This window comes from Pocillopora damicornis, chromosome 3, assembly GCF_964200805.1.
Source record: "Pocillopora damicornis chromosome 3, jaPocDami1.2, whole genome shotgun sequence".
NCBI classification, from domain to species: domain Eukaryota; kingdom Metazoa; phylum Cnidaria; class Anthozoa; order Scleractinia; family Pocilloporidae; genus Pocillopora; species Pocillopora damicornis.
In genome coordinates this window covers 23,511,573-23,533,797 of record NC_142672.1, presented here as the reverse complement: position 1 = coordinate 23,533,797, position 22,225 = coordinate 23,511,573, and the positions used below count along the sequence as shown (strand labels likewise).

Genomic DNA, 22,225 nt, shown 5'->3' with positions numbered 1-22,225 from the left:
ATCTGTTATAGGCGACCTATATCCCAAGGAGTATAAAAATGTAAGAGAAATAATAATACGCTTCGAAAAAGGTTGCGAGGGAAATTTATTTTGTTTCTTTACTACTTTTACTGTAATTAGAGACAGTTATGTGTCATAACGCTTAAGTACTTGCGCTCTTATTTCAGTTGACTCCTTGTTAAAAGAGGTTGACCCTCTCAAGGAGTATTACATTACGCATCCTTACTATGCATACCGGTTTTAAACCAAACAAGGGCGCGCACGCAAACAGTGGCAACTTTTTCTCTATGGTCGTAGATCACCTAATATTTAAATCATAATTTTCTCCCAAACGAGGACACTGACTTATCACTTATTTTTTCTTTCTAGGATTTGAGCAAACGTTTTCTTAGAGTACGAAATGGAACAGTTTTCGGAGACCCGAATTTGGCAAATATATACTCAAAAGTAATTGTCATGATCTCAAGGGAATCATATGGGTATCTATCTGCGCCTAAAGAAGATGGGGACCCCTAAGTAATCTCTCAAAATTTACGTGTCAATAAGATAATCACCTGACTTGGTATATGGCTAAAATCTTGGTACAGGTTTTATATGATAGCAAGGACCTTAAAAGTCTAATCATTTTCTTTTTAAGCTTGTGACTTAAGCTAAATAACTTTTAAAGTAACACCATATTTGGAAGAAAAGGGAAAAAGATCTCTTTCATTTTTAGAGATAGCGGTGCGTCATCACAGGACTTTAGTAACATTGAGGCAAAACAAAACAAAACAAAACACATTCCACCAAATCTCTCCTAGACAGAATTACTCTACAAAAAACATCCCGCTTTTGTTTAGCTCCCAGTTGGTGGAGCGCTGCACCGGTATCGCAGAGGTCATTGGTTCAAATCCTGTACAGGCCTGAAAAGTTTTTCAGGTCTTATTTCAAACACTAGTTCAGTAGTGTTCTTAGCTGCGAGGATCTTTTATAGTCGTGTCCCATAGGAGTTTGGAAATATTCAGTATTAGCATTTCATTTTCGTAAATTATAGCTTTTGTAGTAGAAACATGGCTGACGGTCTCGTTCTCCGAAGAGTAAAGGAGAGACCAGTCTACTGTCGGAAGCTACTCCATAAGCAATACAATACATCACTAAATGGAGTGGCAAAATGTATGTGCAATGTTAGAAGTTGTTGGAGTGGCCGATCTGTAATGCGTAGATGTTCAAGATCTGCCCGCTCCACTGGAGCGCACGTCGCCAAATACGCTAAACTTTTAGTTGAGCAAGTTCGTTTGTGAAGTGGCCAAGCAAAATGGTGAACGTTTTCCACCCAATTGTCAGTGGTAATTATTTCACCTGCACTTATCTCCTCTCAAGAGGACTTTCATTAAGGATAGTTATTTTGTTTACTAATTAAAAAATAGGGCTTGTGTGTGGCATGCTATGAATTTCTACTTATTTTCAGTTAGAAAATACTGTTATTTATCAGCATTTGAGTTGCATTTTGGGGAGGGGGCATGAGTCAGTTTGCTTTCCCAATCCCAAAGTGTTGATGTGAAAAATTGAACAACAAATTAATTACAACTTAGAAGACTGATGAGGAATAGTCATGTCAGTAGATTATTTGAGCTCAGGGTAACTCGAGTAGCAAATTTGTTAGTTCTTAAAACTTGTGGTCAGTTAAATGTCAACTGAGTGTAATGTACCTGTGATGAAATAGGAAAGAAATCAATGGAAAGCCTTGGGTCAAAAAAGTAGGTGAATGAATAATATTCGTGGTGAATCTTTTTCACGAAAATTTGACTGATGTAATTTACTTGAAACGAATCCTTTGAGTGACCATGTTCAAATCCTTCAGGGTTTTGCGGATATCGTTGGCTAATCTGGTCACCTCTCTTCGAGAGAAACCGTAAACATAATAATTTATGATACTTTTTAGCGGGAAATAATTATTCGACAATACTGAAATCTGTTACGAATAAGCATACGTATCGAAAGGTGCAGTGCAAAGTTGGTACCTCAAACGTTATTTTGCCTCTGCACAGTGGAAAGAGTAATAATTTGTTGCTTCTGACCAGAAAAGAAAATACTTACTGTTTGTGCATAATCTTTCATAAGCAATTCGTTTTATAGGTCTGCATATGAACGCCTGTACTCGAGGTAAAGACAGGATTAGATACCTGTACATATTAAGTCAAAAAGAAATAAAACGAATTTAAAGTTTCTACTTACCGAGCGTCAACCTTGACTTCACTATTGATGTTATCATGTTTATTATTTCCAAAGAGAGAGAGAGAGATATAAATAGAGATTATCCAGATAGGATTACTTTACAAACAACATCCGGCACTTGTGTAAGGAGATTCTATGGCTATTGCCGTAGCACAGTTGATAACCATAAAATGCTCGTCTTTGAGGGTCTGTTGGATGAATGAGATAAAATTTGAAATAATGTGATTGGAAAGTATAATTCGTGGTTATACCATCAGACTTCATTCCGGTTTTTTACTGATTGATTCATAGAATGCTGACATAACTCACCATATTCCACTGAAGCAGTGTTATTTTACAAACAACATCCCTGAGTTGTTGAGGTAGATTCCATGATTATTTCCGCACTGTGGATAACCATACAAGGCTCGTCTCCCATGGTCTGTTTTCGAATGGCATGAGATATGAGAGTCAGGGGCTATTTGAAAACACATGATTTTGCCATCGAAGTTTGGTGCTCCCCCGACTCAAACGTTAATCTATCATAGAAGGTCTTATATCTCGTCATGTAACATTAGGTAGAAAGGCATTGTTAAAGAAAACCTCTCAAGTTTCACCCAAAAGCAGGGCGAAACAGGCACTTGCGATTCGCCATCAGACCAACGCTTCTCTCACCATAACCATAACCATATTATCCTTGTCAGCACCTTTCCAAATGTATCGAGAATAAGATGGAAAATATACTGGCTACTGATGTGAGAGGGTAATCGTTTAAAAATCATTTATTAAGCAGCTATAGATTGGAATTGATTTTGCAACTGTAATAAATTGCCATTTACTCCTACATTTTGACGACTTCCACCAATGCTTATGATCACACTCCCCATCGTCATGTCCGTCGAAGACTTGTGACAAGAAACAAAAAGAGTCAAGGTGAGTGGTTTAAGAAAGGGAAGAAGAAAGGGCTGATATTTCAAATGCTCACTCATAGTTACGCCCAAGAGAGGAATTTTTATTCTTATTCTGAGGCAAGGGGGTGAGGGGAGCTGGAGGAGGGAGGAAGTTGTTCCCGGTAGCGTCCCTAAAACTGATTTCACGTGTTTCTTCAATTGGCGCAATCTCTCATATCTCGTTGCAACCAAACTCTTTGATATATGAATTGGGTATTTTTGTCCAGCCACTAGTTCTTAAAACTCTATATTATTAAATACTTTTAAAGTAAAAAACATGAAGCTTAGTTTCAAAATTTCATCACTATATTTGCTTAATTCCGCCACCAGATGTCGAATCTTATTTGAACTGTCTCTGGTTATTCTCGGTCTTCTAAGTGTTTTATTACAAACGAAGACGAGAGTTAATAACTCATCATCGCATATCAACATTTCTATTACCTCTGTGGCAACCGCGGTGTATGCGGTAGCCCTTGTCAATATTTGTAAAATTGTTTGTCTCCCATTGGTAAGGATAAGAATGAGAAATGATTATGCGTGGACACCTGTATTCGACAAAAACAAAAGTAACAGAACAAAGCATAACAAAATACAATAGTCTCTCTTTTGGACCTACTCTCTTCATCTGCACGAGTTTATCATTGTGTTTGCTTTGGACAGCAAAATGACATCGTCACCCTGGTAGAATGGGGAGCATGACGAGATCACCCTAACCCTAAGCTTTAGCTGCTGGCTGGTTTACATTTGAGTGCACCACGTAAACGTTAATTCTGTGGGTTTTTGACTGAGTGGGAGGGCCAGGCGGGAAGATATTTGGCTCGAAGTCACGACGTAAGAAAAGAGCACACCCAGGTCCATGCTTCATTACGAAGTGTGAAATTTTCTCCTGTTTGTTTCGACCAAACTCAGCCAATAATATCAGTTTTTGCATTGTCTTTGGGATAATGGAAGAGGGTGTTTGTGACTACAACCACGATTTCGACCGAGGTGAGAAAGAACGGTAATCTACATTGGTAGAAATTAGTTCATTTATCTTACACTTACGTTTCATAGCCACATATTGAATTAAACTTTTCTGGGCCACTTGGTATCTAAAATTGAGTTTCAAAGAAGATATATGTAATTACTCATAGTATTCAACAAGAAACAGCAGTTAAACTCAAACATGTAATGAGCAATACTTGGTAAAAAACGGCGTAAGTAGCATCCTTTTTCAAAACATCAACTCTAAAAGTTCCTGAAAAAAAGTGTCAAGGTTAGGATGAGAAATCATATGCAATGGAATCTGTATAAACCAAATATCTCCAAGCTCTCTATATGCATACATACATGTAACTGCCTTCCTTGAAATTTGCAGCAGATGAAAAAACAGAAGTAAGGCAATGCGCATACACTGAATGTAGAACTCAGTTAAACCAACATATAATAGTATAAATGATAGACATTTAACCTTCTTAAATTCCGGGGTTAGCATTTTAGTGTACCTGTGAATGTTCTAGAGCAAATCGATCCGTACAGTGAACACATTAATTATCTATTAAATAATTGGCCTTTAATCCAGCTCACAGCTTTACCTTCAAAATGTAACATTTCATGTATATCTTCGTCTGCTAATTTTCGCGCCGCGATGTCGCTGAAGGTGAAGGTGATCGTTGCTCTTGGAGCTAATGGTCACTACCAAAGTCCAACCGCCACCTATAAATATCAGCATAACAAAATAAACATTACAATCATTTCAACTGCATGGCTAATAGAAACATCTAGTTAAATTAGTCAAGGACTGTGTGTAAAGAAAAGAGTAAGAAGACATAAATTGAATAGATGAATAAACATGAAAAAGTAAATAAATAACGCCAGTAACAACAACAACAACAAGAAGCACGCCTACAACAACGATTTTTCATGGTCAGGGAGCTCCCTAACTCTTAATTGGCTGAACATTTGTTTTCATCTTAGTTTGAATTTTGCCAGTTTTTTTAACCAGTCATCTCTCATATTCTAGATCAAAATGGGTTTTGTAGGTTCGATTCAAGCTACAACATCCAACACAATGGATTTTAATGAAAGCTCTTGGGGTAATTTTTGAGACTCAGCGTTTAAGGCACGAAAAGATTCCTTTTTTTCAAATAATTAAGTTGGATTGAATTGGTGAACTTGATTGAATAGGATAAAAAAAGCTGAAAACTACTCAGCAACAAAGAATTAAAAAACATCGAAGTTTCAATAGATTCTAAGGCTTAAGTTAGTAAATAGTTGTAATAAATTAATATAAAAGTCGTGACTGAAAGGAATCATTTGATTAGGGCTTACCATAGCTCGTCATATCACAATAAACCTGAACTTCTCTGCTCCCAATCGTTATCCGATAATATCCACTGTCCGCCTGAGGCCACTCTTGCTGTATTGCTGCACAAGACTTCAACGGAAAAAAAGCTTTTGCTGGGTTCTCGATTTAAAAAAATAAAAAAAAAAGTAAAAAGAAAATTATCGTTTGTTTTTCGTGTCTAGCGCTGATTTTTAATTCACTACTGATCTTACTATGTTCATTTTTCCAAAGAGAGGGAGAGAAATAGAGATAAATCATTAGACGATAAATTTTAACATTGGGGATATATTGAAAGGACAAACCTTGGGTGATTCAAACACATCCATGTAGATACATCCTGCTTTTGTTCCATAATCTTCTGGGTGGGCATGTCTTCTTGCGTCATTTAAAATACATGACTTCTCTTTTAAACAAAAGTTCAAACTTTTGCAGCGGATCTTAGTTACACACGTGTTCAAACACTCAGAAAGACTGGGGACAATCTCGGTGGACATCACGTGACCAGATAGGTGGAAGCCACTTATTGAGTAAGTCGAAGGACGACATTTTCCAAAGACGTTGAGGATCTTTACTGAGTATAAAAGAATGACCAGAATGGGGAAACGAAGCTGCATCGCACAATCAATTACCTGGAATTTGATGACATCATAAAACTGAGATGAATTTCGAAGTTTTAAAGAACAAATGAGATATTACGAAAGCCCTAATTAGTCAAAAACCTATCGTTTATTGCACTGCTAAATCCAAAATTTTCTAAAGTTCCCCAAACATCCTGCGTGGGCTATAACCTCGGTAAACCGATAGAAAGTGTTGTCTATTGCATAAGTAATACACAAAATGAACTCTTTTTAAGAAATAAACTTAACCTACCGAATTGATCTGACTAATTGATCAACTAAATATGGACAGCTACTATAATCCCACATAACCCCAAGATTTTCCTTTTTTCATATGAAGTTTGTACAAACCATTACTTTCACTTCGCTAGAAAAGGAAAGCCTTATTCACCAAGAAAAAGTGTACTTTGAAGGACTCATGCAAAGGTTGATCAGGTTTCTATGGAAGCTTTAACCACAATTTTGTATCATGCATAATGACAAAAAGTTTCACGTACTAGAGCGAGAAGAATATCGTCAACGAAGGGGAATTGAAGTTGATCTAATGCAGGTTAGCTGTAAATTACAAACCTTCTGGCATTCGGGAAGCACAACCAGGCTTTTGTTTCGACGTACAGAAACTTAAACACAAATAGACTTCACAGCATTCGAACTTGTGTTTTGCAGAAAGAGAAAGTTATATTTCAGATCTTTAGCGAGGCAAGGCGTGGGCATCGGGTAATTAAAAATTAATAGACCATTGTAATTCGACGCATGAAGATAGGACTTTAATTTATTTGAACGACTTGTTTTAGCGACAGATGGCGGAGATCTCAAACCAAGATGATGAAATAAACCGATAAACTAAAACTTTCGAGAAGGACCAAAAAAATAAATTGAAATGGAACGGAAGTAACTGATTTGTTATCTGCTCGGAAACATAGAGCACTTTCATATTGGTTGAAAATTCAGTTTCTTTTCCTCAGGATGACTTGGTTACTTGCTTAAAATAAATGTTTTGTTTAAATTCTATGAGCGTACAAAATTCTCTCTCAAAGAGATATGTCAACTTTACTTGATCGCATCCAACTTAATAGGGCTAACTGTGGAAACAATTTTTTAAAAAAGTCTACACCTAAACAAGTACCACTTTAATTGGTATTATGACGGAAAGAAGTTAACTTACCCCCTCGAATTTTCGAAAATTGGGCCCAATTTGAAAACTTTAAGTGTTAATTGTTTCTATTTTATCTTTTTTTTCCAAGCAACACAATCAATAGTTTGATCAGTTATGCATTATATTTACTTTAGATTCTGAAAAAGTGTAATACATTGTATGGAAAGCTTTATCTATTTTAGGTTTTTCTTTGTTTTGGGTTTGGCAGAAAAACTGTGGGAGAGTCATCATAACAAGCTACTTTTAATGAAAATAAATGAAAAAATTGTTTCAAACAGCGAGAACAATCATCATCGAAATTACGAAATTTATTTTCTTCCAAGAATCATAACCCAGTGCTTAAGTGCTTCGTCAGAGGCGCAGGTTCTTACGTGGCTTTATGTGCAGTTTCATGAAACAAGGGAAATTCATTTGGTGTCATTACTAATTTTGCTGTATTTACAGACAGTTATGCGTCATAGCGCTTAAGGTTTTTACTTGCGCTCTCATTTCAGTTGATTCATTGTTAAATGAAGTTGACCTTCACTAGTAGTACAACATTACACATCCTTACTACGCATACCTGTTTCAAACCAAATTAACTCGCGCACACAAACAGTGGTGGCTTTTCCTCTATGGTCATAGATCACTTAAGATGTAAATAATGATTTTCTCGTAAACGAGCACATTGACCTATCATTTTTTTTTTCTTTCTTGAATTTGAGCAAACTTTTTCGCAGAGTACGAAAAGGAACAACTTTCAAAAACCCGAATTTAGCAAGTGTACTCAGATAGGATTTTCATGATTTTATAGGAATCATATGTGTATCTATCTAAGCCTAAAGAGGACAGGGACCCCCAAATAATCTTTCAAAAGTTACGTACCTATAGGATAATTAATTGATTAGGTAAAGTATGACAAAAATCTTAGCGCAGGTTCTATGTCATAGGAATGACCTCGAAGCTCTCATTAAATTTTTTTGGTAAGCTTGTGATTTGAGATAGATAGCCTAAGCTAATAAAGTTTTAAACACTGTATTTAGATGAAAAGGAAAATAAATTCTTTTCCATTTTTAGGCGTAGTCACGCGTCGTCACAGGGCTTTAGCAACATTAAAACAAAACACAACTAAAACAAAACAAAACACATTCCACCAAATCTCTCCCAGATAGGATTACTTTAGAAACAACATCCCGCACTTGTTTCGGTAGATTCCATGGCTATTGCAGTGGTACATTGGATAACCATATAATGCTCGTCTTTGATGGTCTGTTGGATAAAAGAGAAAGAGGTAAAACTTGGAAGGATGTGATTGGAAAGTCAAGTTCATGATTATACCACCACAGCTCATTCCGGTTCTTACTGATCGATTCATAGAATGCTGGGACAATTCACCATATTTCTCTGAAGCAGGGTGATTTTACAAACATCCCTGAGTTTTTTTGCCATGGCACTGTGGATAACCATACAAGGCGCGTCTTCCAGGGTCTGTATTCACATGGAATACTTCTTGCACAACAAGTAGATTATAAAGTCTTTAACTCTTTAACCTCTTAGAGCGACTAGCGACATATTATCCTTGCCAGACCTTGGTAAATGCATCGACGATAAGATTGAAAATACGCGTACTGATGTTCTAGGGGAATCGGTTAAAAATCATTAATTAATCAGCTATCAATTAGAATTAATTTGCAATTGAAATAAATTGTCATTCATATTGATGAATCCCACTGATGGCCACACTCCTTGACGTCATGTTCGTTGAAGACTGGTGACCAGAAAAATAAGTGGATTAAGAGATTAAGAAAGGGGGGGGGGGGGGGTTGGGGGGAGGGAAATATTCATATGTTTTTTCCCAGTAGCAAAGACTGACTTTGCCTGAGTCATAAACTGGCGCAATCTCTCGCATCTCGTTGCAACCAAACTCTTAAATATGTGGATTGGAAATTTTTCTCCAGCCACTAGTTCTTATGTTATTAAACACTTTTAAAGTTAAAAAGCATGGAGCTATGTTCCAAAATTTCATCTTTCTGGATTCGCCTCATTCCGCCACCAAATGGTAAATCTTATTCGAATGTATCTGGTTATTCTTGGTCTTCTATGTTTCATTGCAGAAGAAGACGAGAGTTCATAACTCATCATGGCAATCAGGGTGAGTGTGGCAGCCCATGTCAATATTTGTCAAACTGTTTGTCTCCCATGGCCATTGATAAGGATAAGAATAAGAAATGATTATGCGTGGACACCTGTATTCCTCAAAGCAAACGTAAAGATACAAAAAGGAAACAAAACAAAGCCTAAAAAATACAATGGTTTCTATTGTTGTACCTACTCTATTTCTATGCACGAGTTAATCCTTTATAAAAAAAGGTAGAAAAAGGTGCCTTCGCTTTGCAAAGCAAAATGACATACGTCACGTAAGAAAAGAGCACAGCCAGTTCCGTGCTTCACAACTGAGAGTCAAATTTTCTACCGTCCGTTCCGATCAAACTTAGTCATCAATAACGGTTTTTGCATTACCCTAGGCATAATGGAAGGGGGTGTTTGTGACTTCAACCACGATTCCGACTGAGGTGAGAAAGAAAAGTAATCTACATTAGCAGAAACTAGTTCATCTATCTTACACTTACGTTCCATAGCCACTTGTTGAATTAAAATTTTCTGGGCCACTTGGTATCTAAGATTGAGTTTCAAAGAGGATATATGTAATTACTCGTAGTATTCAACAAGAAACAGCAGTTAAACGCAAACATGTAATGAGCAATAGCTGGTAAAAACGGCGAAAGTGTCATCCTTTTCAAAACATCAACTCTAAAAGTTCCTGAAAAAAAGTGTCAAGGTTAAAGGTGAGAAATCATATGCAATGGAATCTCTATGAATCAAATATCTCCAAGCTCTCTAAGTGCAAACATAGATGTAACTGCCTTTCTTGAAATTTGCAGCGGAGGCAAAAATAGAAGGCTAAGTGCATAAACTGAATGTAGAACGCAAAACCCTAATTGTATTCAGTTGACCCAAGAGATCATAACTCTAGCTGGACAAACATGTAATAGTATAAATGATAGAAAGTTAAACCTTCTTTGTTTCATGTGATAACATAGTGTACCTGAGAATGTTCTTGTGCAGTCTGATCCGAACAACAAAAACATTAATTATTTATTGAAGTATTCGCCATTTATCAAGCTCACAGCTTTACCTTCAAAATGGATCATTTCGTGCACGTGTATATCTTCGTCTCCTAATTTTCGCGCCACGATGTCGCTGTTCTCTTCGACAAAGAGAAAACGCGATGTTGACTAAAACAGTGTACTTCAGCACCTTGAAGATGATCGTTGCTCTTAGAGGTAATGGTCACTACCAAAGTGCAACCGCCACCTACGTATATCGATGTTACAAAATAAACATTGCAATTATTTTAACTGCTAAGCCAATAGAAACATCTCGTTAAATAAGTCAAGGACTGTGTGTAAAAGAAAAGAGTAAGAACACATAAATTGAATGGACAAATAAACGTATCGAAAAATAACGCCAGCAACAACAACAACAAAAACAAGAAGGACGTCCACAACAACGATTTTGCATGGTCAGGGAGTTCCAAACCCTAACTCTTAATTGACTAAACAATTTTTTTCATCTTAGTTTGATTTTTGCCAGCTTTTCTAACCAGCCATCTCTTCCATTCTAGATCAAAAAAGGTTTAACAGGTTAGATTCGAGCTGCAAGATCCAATACAATGGATCATAGTGACTGTAATTTTTGAGTCCTGTCAGCGTGTAAGGTACGAAAAGATTCTCCTTTTTCAATTAGTTAAGCTGGATTGAACTGGTAAACTTGATTGAATAAGATGACCACCGCTGAAAAGAGCTCAGCAGCAAAGAATAAAAAACATCGATGTTCCAATAGATTCTACGGCTTTTAAAAGTTAGTTGTTGCAACGAAATAGGAAATCGTGACTGAAAGTAATTATTTGACTTGAGGTTAGCGTAGTTCCCCATATCACAATAAGACTGAACTTCTCTGCTCTCAATCGTTATCCAATAATATCCACTGTCCGCCTGAGGCCATTCTTGCTGTATTGCTGCACAAGACTTCAAACGGATAAAAGCTCTTGTCGGGTTCTCGATTTGAAAAAAATTACTTTCAATATATTATGTTGAAAGGACGAACCTTAGGTGATTCAAACACATCCATGTAGATACATCCTGTTTTTGGTCTATAATCCTCTGGGTAGGCATGTCTTCCTGCGTCACTCAAGTCACATGACTTATCTTTTAAACGAAAGTTCAAGCTTTTGCAGTGGATCTCAGTTACACATTCAGAAAGACTGGAGACAATCATGGTGGACATCACGTGACCAGATAGGTTGTAGCCGCTCATTGAGTAAGTCGAAGGACCACATTTCCCGAAGATGTTTAGGATCTTTGCAACACATAAAATGACCAGAATAGGGAAACGAAGCTGCATCACGTGCACGCAATCACTTTTCCTGGAAATTGATCACATCATAAAACTGAAAGAATTTCAAAGTTTTGAAAAACAACTGAGATATTACGGGGGCCCTAATAAGTCAAAAACCTATCGTTTATTGTACTGATAAATCCAAACTTTCCATAAGTTCTCCATATATCCTGTTTGGGTTATGACCCCGGTAAACCGATAGAAAGTGCAGTCTATTGCAAAAATAACACACCAAAACGGCGTCCTTCCAGGAAATAAACTCAACCTACTAAATTGATCTTTACTAAATATAGAAATCTACTTTAATCCCCAAAGCACATATACTTCGCCTGCAGTCGAAGACCAAAAATATGATTTACACCATGAACATCTTTTAAACTTTTAACACCCTGCTTATGAAAAAAGAAAGCCTTATTCACCGGAAAAAAGTGTACTTTGGAGGACTCGTGCTAAAGTTGATCAGGTTTCTAAGAAAGCTTTAAGCACAATTATGTATCATGCATAATAACAAAGAGCCTCACGTATTAGAGCGAGAAAAATATCGTCAATTGAGAGGAAATGAAGTTGGTCTAAAGCGAGTTTGCTATAAATTACAAACCTTTTGGCATTCGGGAAGCTCAACCAGGCTTTTGTTTCGATGTAATCGTACAGAAACTTTAACACAGATAAACTTGAAAGCAATCTAACTTGTGTTTTGCAGAAAATGAAAGTCCTTTTTCAGATCTTTTGCGTGGCAAGGCGAGTATAATTTGAAATAAATAGAACATTGTAATCCGACACATGAAGAAACAAACTTAATTTATTTGAATGACTTGTTAAAGCGACAGATGGCTGGAGAAGATGATGAAAATAAACCGATAAACTAAAACTTTCGAGAAGGACAACACATATAAATTGAATAAAACGGAACTAACTGATTTGTGCTGGTAATTTAGTGTTAACAACTGAGTTGAAAACGTAAATTAGCCACCGTAAAGGATCAAAAAGCTGACGTTTCGAGCGTTAGCCCTTCGTCATAGCTCTGACGAAGGGCTAACGCTCGAAGCTTTCAACTCAGTTGTTAACACTAAATTACCTGCTATACTCTCCCACCGACGCAGCCCACAGTTTCTTTAGAAACTTACCCCTTTATTTAACTGATTTGTGATCTGCTCGAAAACATAGAGCACCTTCATATTGGATGAAAAATCCCATTTTTTTCCCAAGAGAACTTGGTTTACTTACCTTAAATTGATTTGGTGTTAAAATTACATATGTGTCAAACTTTCTCTGTCATACGTAGGGAAGTGTCAACTTTACTTAATCGCGACCAACTTGAATAGGCCTACACTGAAACAACTACTACTTTAAGTTGTATTATAAAGTAAAGAAAAAAACTTACCTTCACAAATTATCGAAATTTGGGCCTGATATGGGAGCTTTAAATGTTATTTGTTTTTATCTTTTTTTTTCCAAGAGACGCATCAATAATATAATCAAATATGCATTGCCTTTACTTTATATTCTGACTGAAGCACAATACATTGTCTCGAAATATTTTTCCATACTAGGTATTTGTTTCTTTTGGGTTTGGTTTCGAACTACCTGCTGGTAGAAAAAACTGTAAAAGAATCCTTAAAAACAAGCTGTTTGTACAGGAAATAATGAAAAAAAATTATGTTTCAAACAGCAACGACAATAATGAACGAATTTTGGTTTCTTTCAAGAATCATGACCCAGGGCTCAAGTTCTTTGTTAGAGTCGCAAGTTCTTACGTGGCTTAATGTGCAGTTGCGTGAAATACACAATTGCAACACTGACTCGATCTTATGGATCTTGTTGTGATCCCGAAAGGAACCAGAGGAAACCGTCTCAGCATTAATGGTCAAAAAGGAAAACCATCTGTAAGAAGTGCGGAGCTTCATGTGTCAGAAGGACCTTGGAATCATACAATACGGGCGTCGGCAGAGAAGGTTTAATTTGAGTTTAGATTGTATGTGGTGCGGGTGAGCTATATCTCAAGGGGTACACAAATGTAAGAGAAATGATAATGCGCTTCGAAAAAGGTTGGAAGGGAAATTTATTTTGTCTCATTACTACTTTTGCTGTATTTACAGACAGTTGTGTGTCATGGCGCTTAACTTTTTACTTGCGCTCTCATTTCAGTTTATTCCTTGTTAAATGAAGGTGAGTTCACAAGTAGTACAACATTACTTATCGTTACTACGCATACCTGTTTCAAACCAAACTAGCGCGCGCGCACGAATAGTGGCGGCTGTGTAAATCAAAGGTGTAAATCGCTATTTTCTCCCAAACGGGCGCAGTGACCTATCATTATTTTTTTCTTTCATTGATTTGAGCAAAACCTTTTCCCAGAGTACAAAAGGGATTAATGTTCGGAAACACCAATTTAGCAAGTATACTCAGATAAAAATGGTCATGAATCATATGGGTATTTATCTGTGCCTAAGGAGGCAAATATTCTTCCATAATTTACATACCTAAAAAGATAAAAAGGAAATTGGTCATGTGTGGCAAAAATCTTGGTGCAGGGTTTATATCATAGGAATAGCCTTAAAGTTCTCATTATTTTCTTTGCTAAATTATTGTGATTTGAGATAGCTAATTAAGCTCATTAAGTTGTAAAGTAACATTATATTTAGATGAAAAGGAAAATAAATTCCTTTTCGTTTTTAGGCGTCGCGTGCATCATCACAAGGCTTTAGCAAAACTTAAACAACAAAACTAAAAGAAAATACATTGCACCAAATCTCTCCCAGATAGGTTTACTTTACAAACAACATCCCGCACTTGTTTAGGAAGATTCCATGGCAATTGCTAAAGCACAGTGGAAAACCATGCAATGCTCGTCTTTGAGGGTCTGAGGATAAAAAAGATAAAAACAAATAGGATAAAATTGCGAATGATGTGATTGGAAAGTCTAGTTCATGATTGTAACATCAGAGTTCATTCCAGTTTTCATTGATTGATTCTGAGGATCCTGACATAACTCACCAAATTTCTCTGGAGCAGGGCTATTTTACAAACAACATCCCTGGGTTGTTGAGGTAGATTCCATAATTATTTGCGACGTTGCACTGTGGAAAACCATACAAGGCTCGTCTTTCAGAAACTGTTTTTAAATGGAATGAAATACGAGAGTCAGGGGCTATTTTAAAACACACGATTTTGCCATCGAAGTTTGGTGCTCCCCCGGCCCAAACGTTAATATATTATAGGTCTTACATCTCGTCTGAGGTAGAATGGCATTGTGAAAGTAAACCTCTCAAGTTTAACCCAAAAGCAGAGCAAAACAGGCACTTGCGATTTGCTATCAGGCCATCACTTCTTCCACTATAAGAATATTATACAGGCTTGGCTCTTTGACCCCTTAGAGTGACTAGAGACATATTATCGTTGTCAGCACCTTGGTAAATGTATCGAGAATAAGATGGAGAATATGCATGCTGATGTTTGGGGGAAATCGGTTAAAAATCGTTCATAAATCAACTATTAATTAAAATCAATTTTCAATTGATATTAATTGCCATTTACTCCTACATTTTGATGAATGCCACCAATGGCCACACTCCCCATCGTCATGTCCGTCGAAGACTAGTGACCAGAAACAAAAAGATTTAAGATAAATGGATTAAGAACGGAGAAAGAGGTAATAATTAGAGGAGGAGTTTTTATTCTTACTCTGAGGTAAAGGGGTTTAGAGGGAAAAGGAAGGAATCATGCACAAGTTTTTGTTCCTAGTAGTGTCCCTGAAACTGACTTTGCGTGTGTGACTGGCGCAAATCTCTCGCATCTCGTTTCCAACCAAACTCTTAAATATATGACTTGGAAATTTCTCCCCAGCCACAAGTTCTTGTAACTCTATATTATTAAATGCTTTCTAAAGTAAAAAAGTATGGAGCTACGTTCCAAAATTACATCTCTCTAGATTTACTAAATTCCGCCACCAAATGGTCTATCTCATTGGAATGTTTCTCGTTATTCTTGGTCTTTTACATGTCATTGCAGCCAAAGAAGAGAGTTTATAACTCATCATCACACATCATCGTTCCTGTTACCTCCGTTGCAACCGCGGTAAATGTTGTAGCCCTTGTCAATATTTGTACAATTGTTTGTCTCCCATTGGTAAGGATAAGAATGAGAAATGATTATGCGTGGACACCTGTATTCGACAAAAACAAAAGTAACAAAATAAAGCGTAACAAAATACAATAGTTTCTCTTTTTGGACCTACTCTAGTTAATCATTGTGTTCACTTTGGAAAGCAAAATAAGATACATCACCCTGGTAGAATGGGGAACATGAAGAGTGCACCTCAACCCTAAGCTTTAGCTGCTGGATGGTTTACGTTTGAGGACACCACGTTAATGTTAATTCAATGGCTTATTGACTGAGTGGGAGAGGAAGGCTGGAAGATATGCCTTAAAGTAAGAGCAGAGCACAGCCAGGTCCAAGCTTCATGACGAAGAGTCAAATTTTCTCTCGTTCTTTCCGATCAAGCTCAACCAATAATGTTGGTTTTTGCATGGTAATGGAGGGGATGTTTGTGACTTAGAATTTGCCCACGATTTCGAACGACGCAAGAGAATAAGGTAATATTTATTGGCAGGTTCTAATTCATTTATATTTCATGCACTTACTTTCCATGGCTACATGTTGAATCAAACTTTTCTGGGCCACTTGGTATCTAGATTGAGTTCCAAATAGGATATACGTAATTACTAATGGTCTTCTGTAGGAAAATCCATTGCCTGACTCGTGAATTCCGCGTTAAATTGCACGCGAAAACCGATATCGCACGAATCGCTTTGCGATTCGTGCCATATCGGAATTCACGAGTCAGGTGGTGGATTTTCCTTAAATTGCATAATTGAATAAAGAAAAAAAGAAAACAGTAATAATATAGTTTGTTAACCTGAAGGTGTGCCCCACAAAGCCATTTCAAAGTCAATTGTCTGACCTGTCACTGCGTTAGCGAATAGGAAGCAAGGTCAGTGGTACACGTTTGAATCTTCGACAACCTTATTTGTACCTTATGCCTGTTTTTGCATTTATTTTTAAACTTTTTAAACAAGCTTCACTCTATCTTTAGGAAAATAGTGGTATTTCACTGAATTTACGAGCAGTTTATCTTTTAATTGGTATTGTAGAGAACTTTGTTACAATTTGACGACAGGTGTTTTGTTTAAGTACATGCGAAACAATATCCTTTGGTCTCGTTTTCAGCTCGCTAATTCTACGCCAAATACTTCACTTCGTTGACCAATCAGAATGCCAGATTTTATTTAATTACGCGATTCAACAAAAGACAGCAGGTAAACTCAAACATGTAATGAGCAATACCTGGTGAAAAACGGTGTAATTAACATCCTTTGTCAAAACATCAACTCTAAAAGTTCCTGAAAAAAAAATGTGTCAAGGTTAGATGTGAGGAATTATATGCAATGGAATCTGTGTAAACCAAATACCTCCATAAGTTATCTATGAGCATACTTACATTTTATCGCCTACCTTAAAATTTGCAGCAGAAACAAAAATAAAAGGCTGAATGAATACACAAGGTAGAAAGCAAGACCCTAATTGTGTTCAACGGACCTAAGAGATCGTAACTCTAGGGGGACCAAAATGTTGTTGCATAAATGATAGGCATTGAAACCTTCTTTAATTTCTTTAATAACCTTTTATTGTACCTATAAATGTTCATGGGCAGTCTGATCCGAACAGGAAAAACATTAATTGTTTATTGAATAATTGGCCTTTAATCCAGTTCACAGCTTTACCTTCAAAATATATCATTTCGTGTATATCTTCGTCTGCTAATTTTCGCGCAGCAATGTCGCTGTTCCCCTCGACAAAGGGAATACACAATGTGGGTTTAAGACAGTGCACTTCAGCGCCTTTAAGGTGATCGTTGCTCTTGGAGCTGATGGTCACTACCAAAGTCCAACCGCCACCTACACACATCAACATTTCAAAATAAACAGTGCAATCATTTTAACTGCAGGACTAATAGAAGCATCTCGTTAAATGAATCAGGGACTGTGTGTAAAAGAAAAAAAGTAAGAACACATATATTGAATAGATGAATAAACATATGAAAAACTTAGTAAATAACGCCAACAACAACAAAAACAATCACGTCCACAACAACGATTTTGCGTAGTCAGGGAGCTCCAAACCCTAACTCTTAACTGGCTGAACATTTGTTTTCATCTTAGTTTGATTTTTGCCAGCTTTTCTAACCAGTCATCTCTTACATTCTAGATCAAAACAGGCTTATTAGGTTAGATTCGAGCTACAAGATCCAACACAATGAATCATAGTGATTCCTCTTGGGTAATTTTTGAGTCTTGTCAGCGTGGAAGGTACGGAAAGATTCTCCTTTCTCAATTAATTAAGTTGGATTGAATTGAACTTGATTAAATAAGATGACAAAACTGAAAACTAAGCAACAAAGAATAAAAAACACTGATGTTCAGATAGACTCTAAGGCTTAGGATAGTTGTAATAAAAAGAAATGTAAAAATCGTGACTGAAAGGAATTATTTGACTCGGGGCTTACCGTAGTTCGTCATATCACAATAAGACTGAACTTCTCTGCTCCCAATCATTATCCAATAGTATCCACTTTCCGCCTGAGGCCATTCTTGCTGTATTGCTGCACAAGACTTCAAATGGATAAAAGCTTTTGTCGGATTCTCGATCTGAAAAAATTTAAAAAAAATTAAAGAAAAAAAAGGAAAAAGAAAATTATCATTTGTTTTTCGTGTCGAGCGTCGAATTTTAACTTCCACAGAGAGAGAGAGAGAAATATAGATAAATCATTGGACTATAAATTTTAACATTGGAAATAATCACCGAAGGTTCGTACTTTCAATATATTATGTTGAAAGGACGAACCTTAGGTGATTCAAACACATAAAAACTTTTGCTGGGTTCTTGATTTGGAAAAAAAATCGTTTGCTTTTCGTGTCGGGCGTCAACTATAATTTACTATTGATCTTTACATTTCCTTTTTCCAAAGAGAGAGAGATAATAAATAACAAATAGAAAAGCCTTGCCTGTGCTCTGTTTTGTTGTAAAGCACGCAGGAAGCGGCTGGAGCACGAAAGAAGTATATTTTTTTCAATTTTCAAAACAAACTTTATTTCTAAAGCGAACAAAAGCGTCGTCAACATACTCTGTACGCTAATAAAGCACTTTACGATAAGCCAAACAGAATCCTTGTCAGAATGGTTCATTTCTTGTACAAGATTTCAGCTGTCAAAAATGTCAAACCATCAAAGTTAAAAAATCATCAAAGTTCACAATCTGCATGTTCTAGCTTGCAAACTGAAATAGTTCGACATGTCCAATTTAACACTTTTGCCCGAATTCTACAAGTCTCTCCTACAGAATCTAAAAGTGACATTTTTAGTGAAATCCGGCCAAATCGAAGCTCATAAAAACACGCAAGGTTTTTCACATGTCAATAAGAAAACAAACTGTTCAAGGCTTTTGTTTTAGGAATGAACGACAGCCGAATCCACAGAAACGTGAAGATTGCTCGGGATGACAACGCCGTAAAACTCGCCTTCGGTGACAGATATGGCCTTCTACTCGACGCCTCGGAAAGGGTATTAAAGCAAGCTCTTCATTGTTCACTCGAAGAGCGGCCGATGTAATTTGTGGGGCTTTTTCACTTCGATAACCGGAGATCGCCATGACGAGCTAGCCGCGATAGACCTCAGCATGATTCAGGGTTAGTGTGAATTTTAACAGTTGTGCCTGTTGGCCATAACTTTCATCATTCCTGTTTTGTTCTGTTTTGTTTTTGAACACGAAACTAGATTTACTATACCAGTGTTAGCTGTGCTTGATTTTTATCACCCTAAGTAAGCTTGCAATCTAACTGAGCGTGAAAACCTTCAAAACTCATCCATTTCGTTTTCTCTTTGAAAATTTTCGTCTCTGCTTACGTAATAATAGCATAAATCACGGCACTCAGCCTGTTTAAAAACCTTTGTTTGGTTCTTCTTTCGCTTTTTGCCGTCTCGCTTGTTCCGAAAGATCACTTTTAATTAACGAAAAAAGAGCTAGAGAAAAGACTGGGAAATGGTCAGACATAGTACAATTTGGTAGATGGCGTGACAGCTTTAGCTCAACTCTATGTTCTATACTCTGATAGAGCACGCTTTCTCGACCAATGACAGCGCGGGTTGTATTCGAACTTTATTGTTGAACGAACCAGCATTGGGAATATAATTGTTGAAAATACTAACCTTGGGTGATTCAGACACATCCATGTAGATAAATCCTGCTTTTGGTCCATAATCCTCTGGGTGGGCATGTCTTCCTGCGTTATTTAAGTAACATGATTTATCGTTTAAACGAAAGTTTAAACTTTTGCAGCGGATCTTAGTTACACACGCATTCACACACTCAGAAAGATTGGAGACAATCATGGTGGACATCTCGTGACCAGACAGGTGGAAGCCGCTCATTGAGTAAGTCGAAGGACGACATTTTCCAAAGTCGTTGAGGATCTTTGATGAGGATAAAATGACCAGAATAGGGAAACGAAGCTGCATCACACAATCAATTACCTGGAATTTGATCCCATCATAAAACTGAGATGAGTTTCGAAGTTTTAAAAAACAGCTGAGATATTACGAGGGCCCTAATCAGTCAAAAACCTATCGTTTATTGCACTGGTAAATGCGTGGGTTATAACCCCGGTAAACCGAAAGAAAGTGCAGTCTATTGTATAAATAACACACGAAAATGACTTCCTTCCAAGAAATAAAATTAACCCACGGAATTGATTTTAACTAAGTACACAAATGTACTATGATCCCCAAAGCACACAATCCCCAATTTTTTTTGTTTGTTTAAATGGAGTTGTGCCAGCCGTTACCTCTCCTGAAGTCGAAGACAAAAAACATAATTTACACCCTGTACATCTTTTAAATTTTTCACACTCTACTTATAGAAAAAGAAAGCCTTATTCACCGAGGAAAAGTGTACTTTGAAGGACTCATGCAAAAGTTAATCAGGTTTCTAAGAAAGCTTTAAGCGCAATTTTGTATTATCCATGATAACAAAGAGTTTCACGAGAAGAAAATCAACTGAGGGGAATTGAAGTAGATCTAACGCGAGTTAGCTGTAAATTACAAACCTTCTGGTATTTGGGAAGCTCATCCAGGCTTTTTTCTCGATGTAATCGTACAAAAACTTTAACACAAACAGACTTCACAGAAGACTAATTTGTGTTTTGCAGAAGAGAAAGATGTTGTTAAGATCCCCTGCGAGGCAAGGCGTGGGCATCGGGTAATTAAAAAAAATTTTTAAAGTCTTCACTTAAAAAAGTACTACTTTGAGTTATAGATAAAATTGAGCAGGATCCCTCTACGGGCATTTAAAACGGCGAATCGTTTTAAATGCCACGAATTTTTCACAAGTATTTAGCAATTTTTCATTGCATTTATACAATGAGATATTACGAGGGCTCTAGTTAGTCAAATACCCATCGTAAAGCCAAACTTCCTCAATGTTCTCTGAACATCTTGCGAGTGTTATAGTCTGGGTAAACCGATAAAAAGCGTAGTCTATTCCATTAATACCACACAAAAATTAAATGACGTCCTTCCAAGAAATAAACTCAACCTACCAAATTCATATTAACCAAATTTACAAATCTACTATGATCCCCAAAAATACATAGCCAGAACATTTTTTTTTGTTTAAATGGGTTTGTCTAAGCCATTACTTCGCCTGAAAATATGATTTACACCCTGTACATCTTTTGAACTTTTTAACACTCTGCTTATAGAAAAAGAAAGCCTTATAAACCGGGAAAAAATGTACACTGAAGGACTCATGTAAAAGTTGATTAGGTTTCTAAGAAAGCTTTACCCACAATTTTGTATCATGCATAATAACAAAGGGTTTCACGCACTAGAGCGAGAAAAATATCGTCAGCTGGGAGGAATAAGAGTTGATCTAAAGAGGGTTAGCTATAAACTACAAACCTTCTGGTATTTGAGAAGCTCATCCAGGCTTTTGTTTCGATATAATCGTACAAAAACTTTAACACAAATTGACTTCACAGCAGTCTAATATGTGTTTTGGAGAAAGAAGAAGTTATTGTTATGATCCCCTGCGAAGCAAGGCGTGGGCATAGGGTAATCAAAAATGAATAGACCATTGTCATCTGACACATGAAAATAAACACTTTATCTATTGGAACGACTTGTCTTAGCGACGGATGGCCAGAGAATTCATAACAAACATGATGAAATGATGAAAGACCGATAAACTAAAACTTTCGCGAAGGACAACACAAATAAAAGGAATAAAACGGAACTAACTGATTTGAAACCTACCCGAAAACATAGAGCACTTTCATATTGGATAAAGGTGTTCTTAAGATCCCCTGCGAGGCAAGGCGTGGGCATCGGGTAATTAAAAATGAATAGACCATTGTCATCCGACACATGAAAATACAAATTTCATCTAGTTGAACGACTTCTCTTAGCGACAGATGGCCAGAGATCTCGTACCAAAG

The 22,225-nt window shown here is 36.8% G+C and overlaps 1 protein-coding gene and 1 pseudogene across 3 annotated transcripts; both read right to left on the bottom strand.

Moving 5' to 3' along the window:
• Window positions 1-2,224: 2,224 nt before the first annotated feature.
• Window positions 2,225-5,556, bottom strand: LOC149048905 (uncharacterized; annotated as a pseudogene). The gene is made up of 8 exons (XR_016184747.1): window positions 5,454-5,556; window positions 4,718-4,838; window positions 4,325-4,380; window positions 4,188-4,234; window positions 3,585-3,793; window positions 3,039-3,098; window positions 2,524-2,635; window positions 2,225-2,402 (listed from the first exon to the last, which is right to left on the bottom strand). The product of XR_016184747.1 is annotated as an uncharacterized LOC149048905 (transcript).
• Window positions 5,557-13,720: 8,164 nt separating this feature from the next.
• Window positions 13,721-21,811, bottom strand: LOC149048904 (uncharacterized). Of its 2 annotated transcripts, XM_089200642.1 has the most exons (11): window positions 21,690-21,811; window positions 20,837-20,963; window positions 19,941-20,264; window positions 18,242-18,383; window positions 17,460-17,633; window positions 17,023-17,078; window positions 16,320-16,366; window positions 15,738-15,841; window positions 15,220-15,273; window positions 14,674-14,791; window positions 13,721-14,539 (listed from the first exon to the last, which is right to left on the bottom strand). In XM_089200642.1, the coding sequence occupies exons 3-10, from the start codon at window positions 20,247-20,249 to the stop codon at window positions 14,694-14,696; spliced, it is 984 nt and encodes a 327-aa protein (XP_089056768.1). In that variant the 5' UTR covers window positions 20,250-20,264; window positions 20,837-20,963; window positions 21,690-21,811; the 3' UTR covers window positions 13,721-14,539; window positions 14,674-14,693. The 2 variants fall into 2 exon arrangements, with proteins under 2 accessions (XP_089056768.1, XP_089056767.1); XM_089200641.1 differs by lacking the exon at window positions 20,837-20,963.
• Window positions 21,812-22,225: the final 414 nt, after the last annotated feature.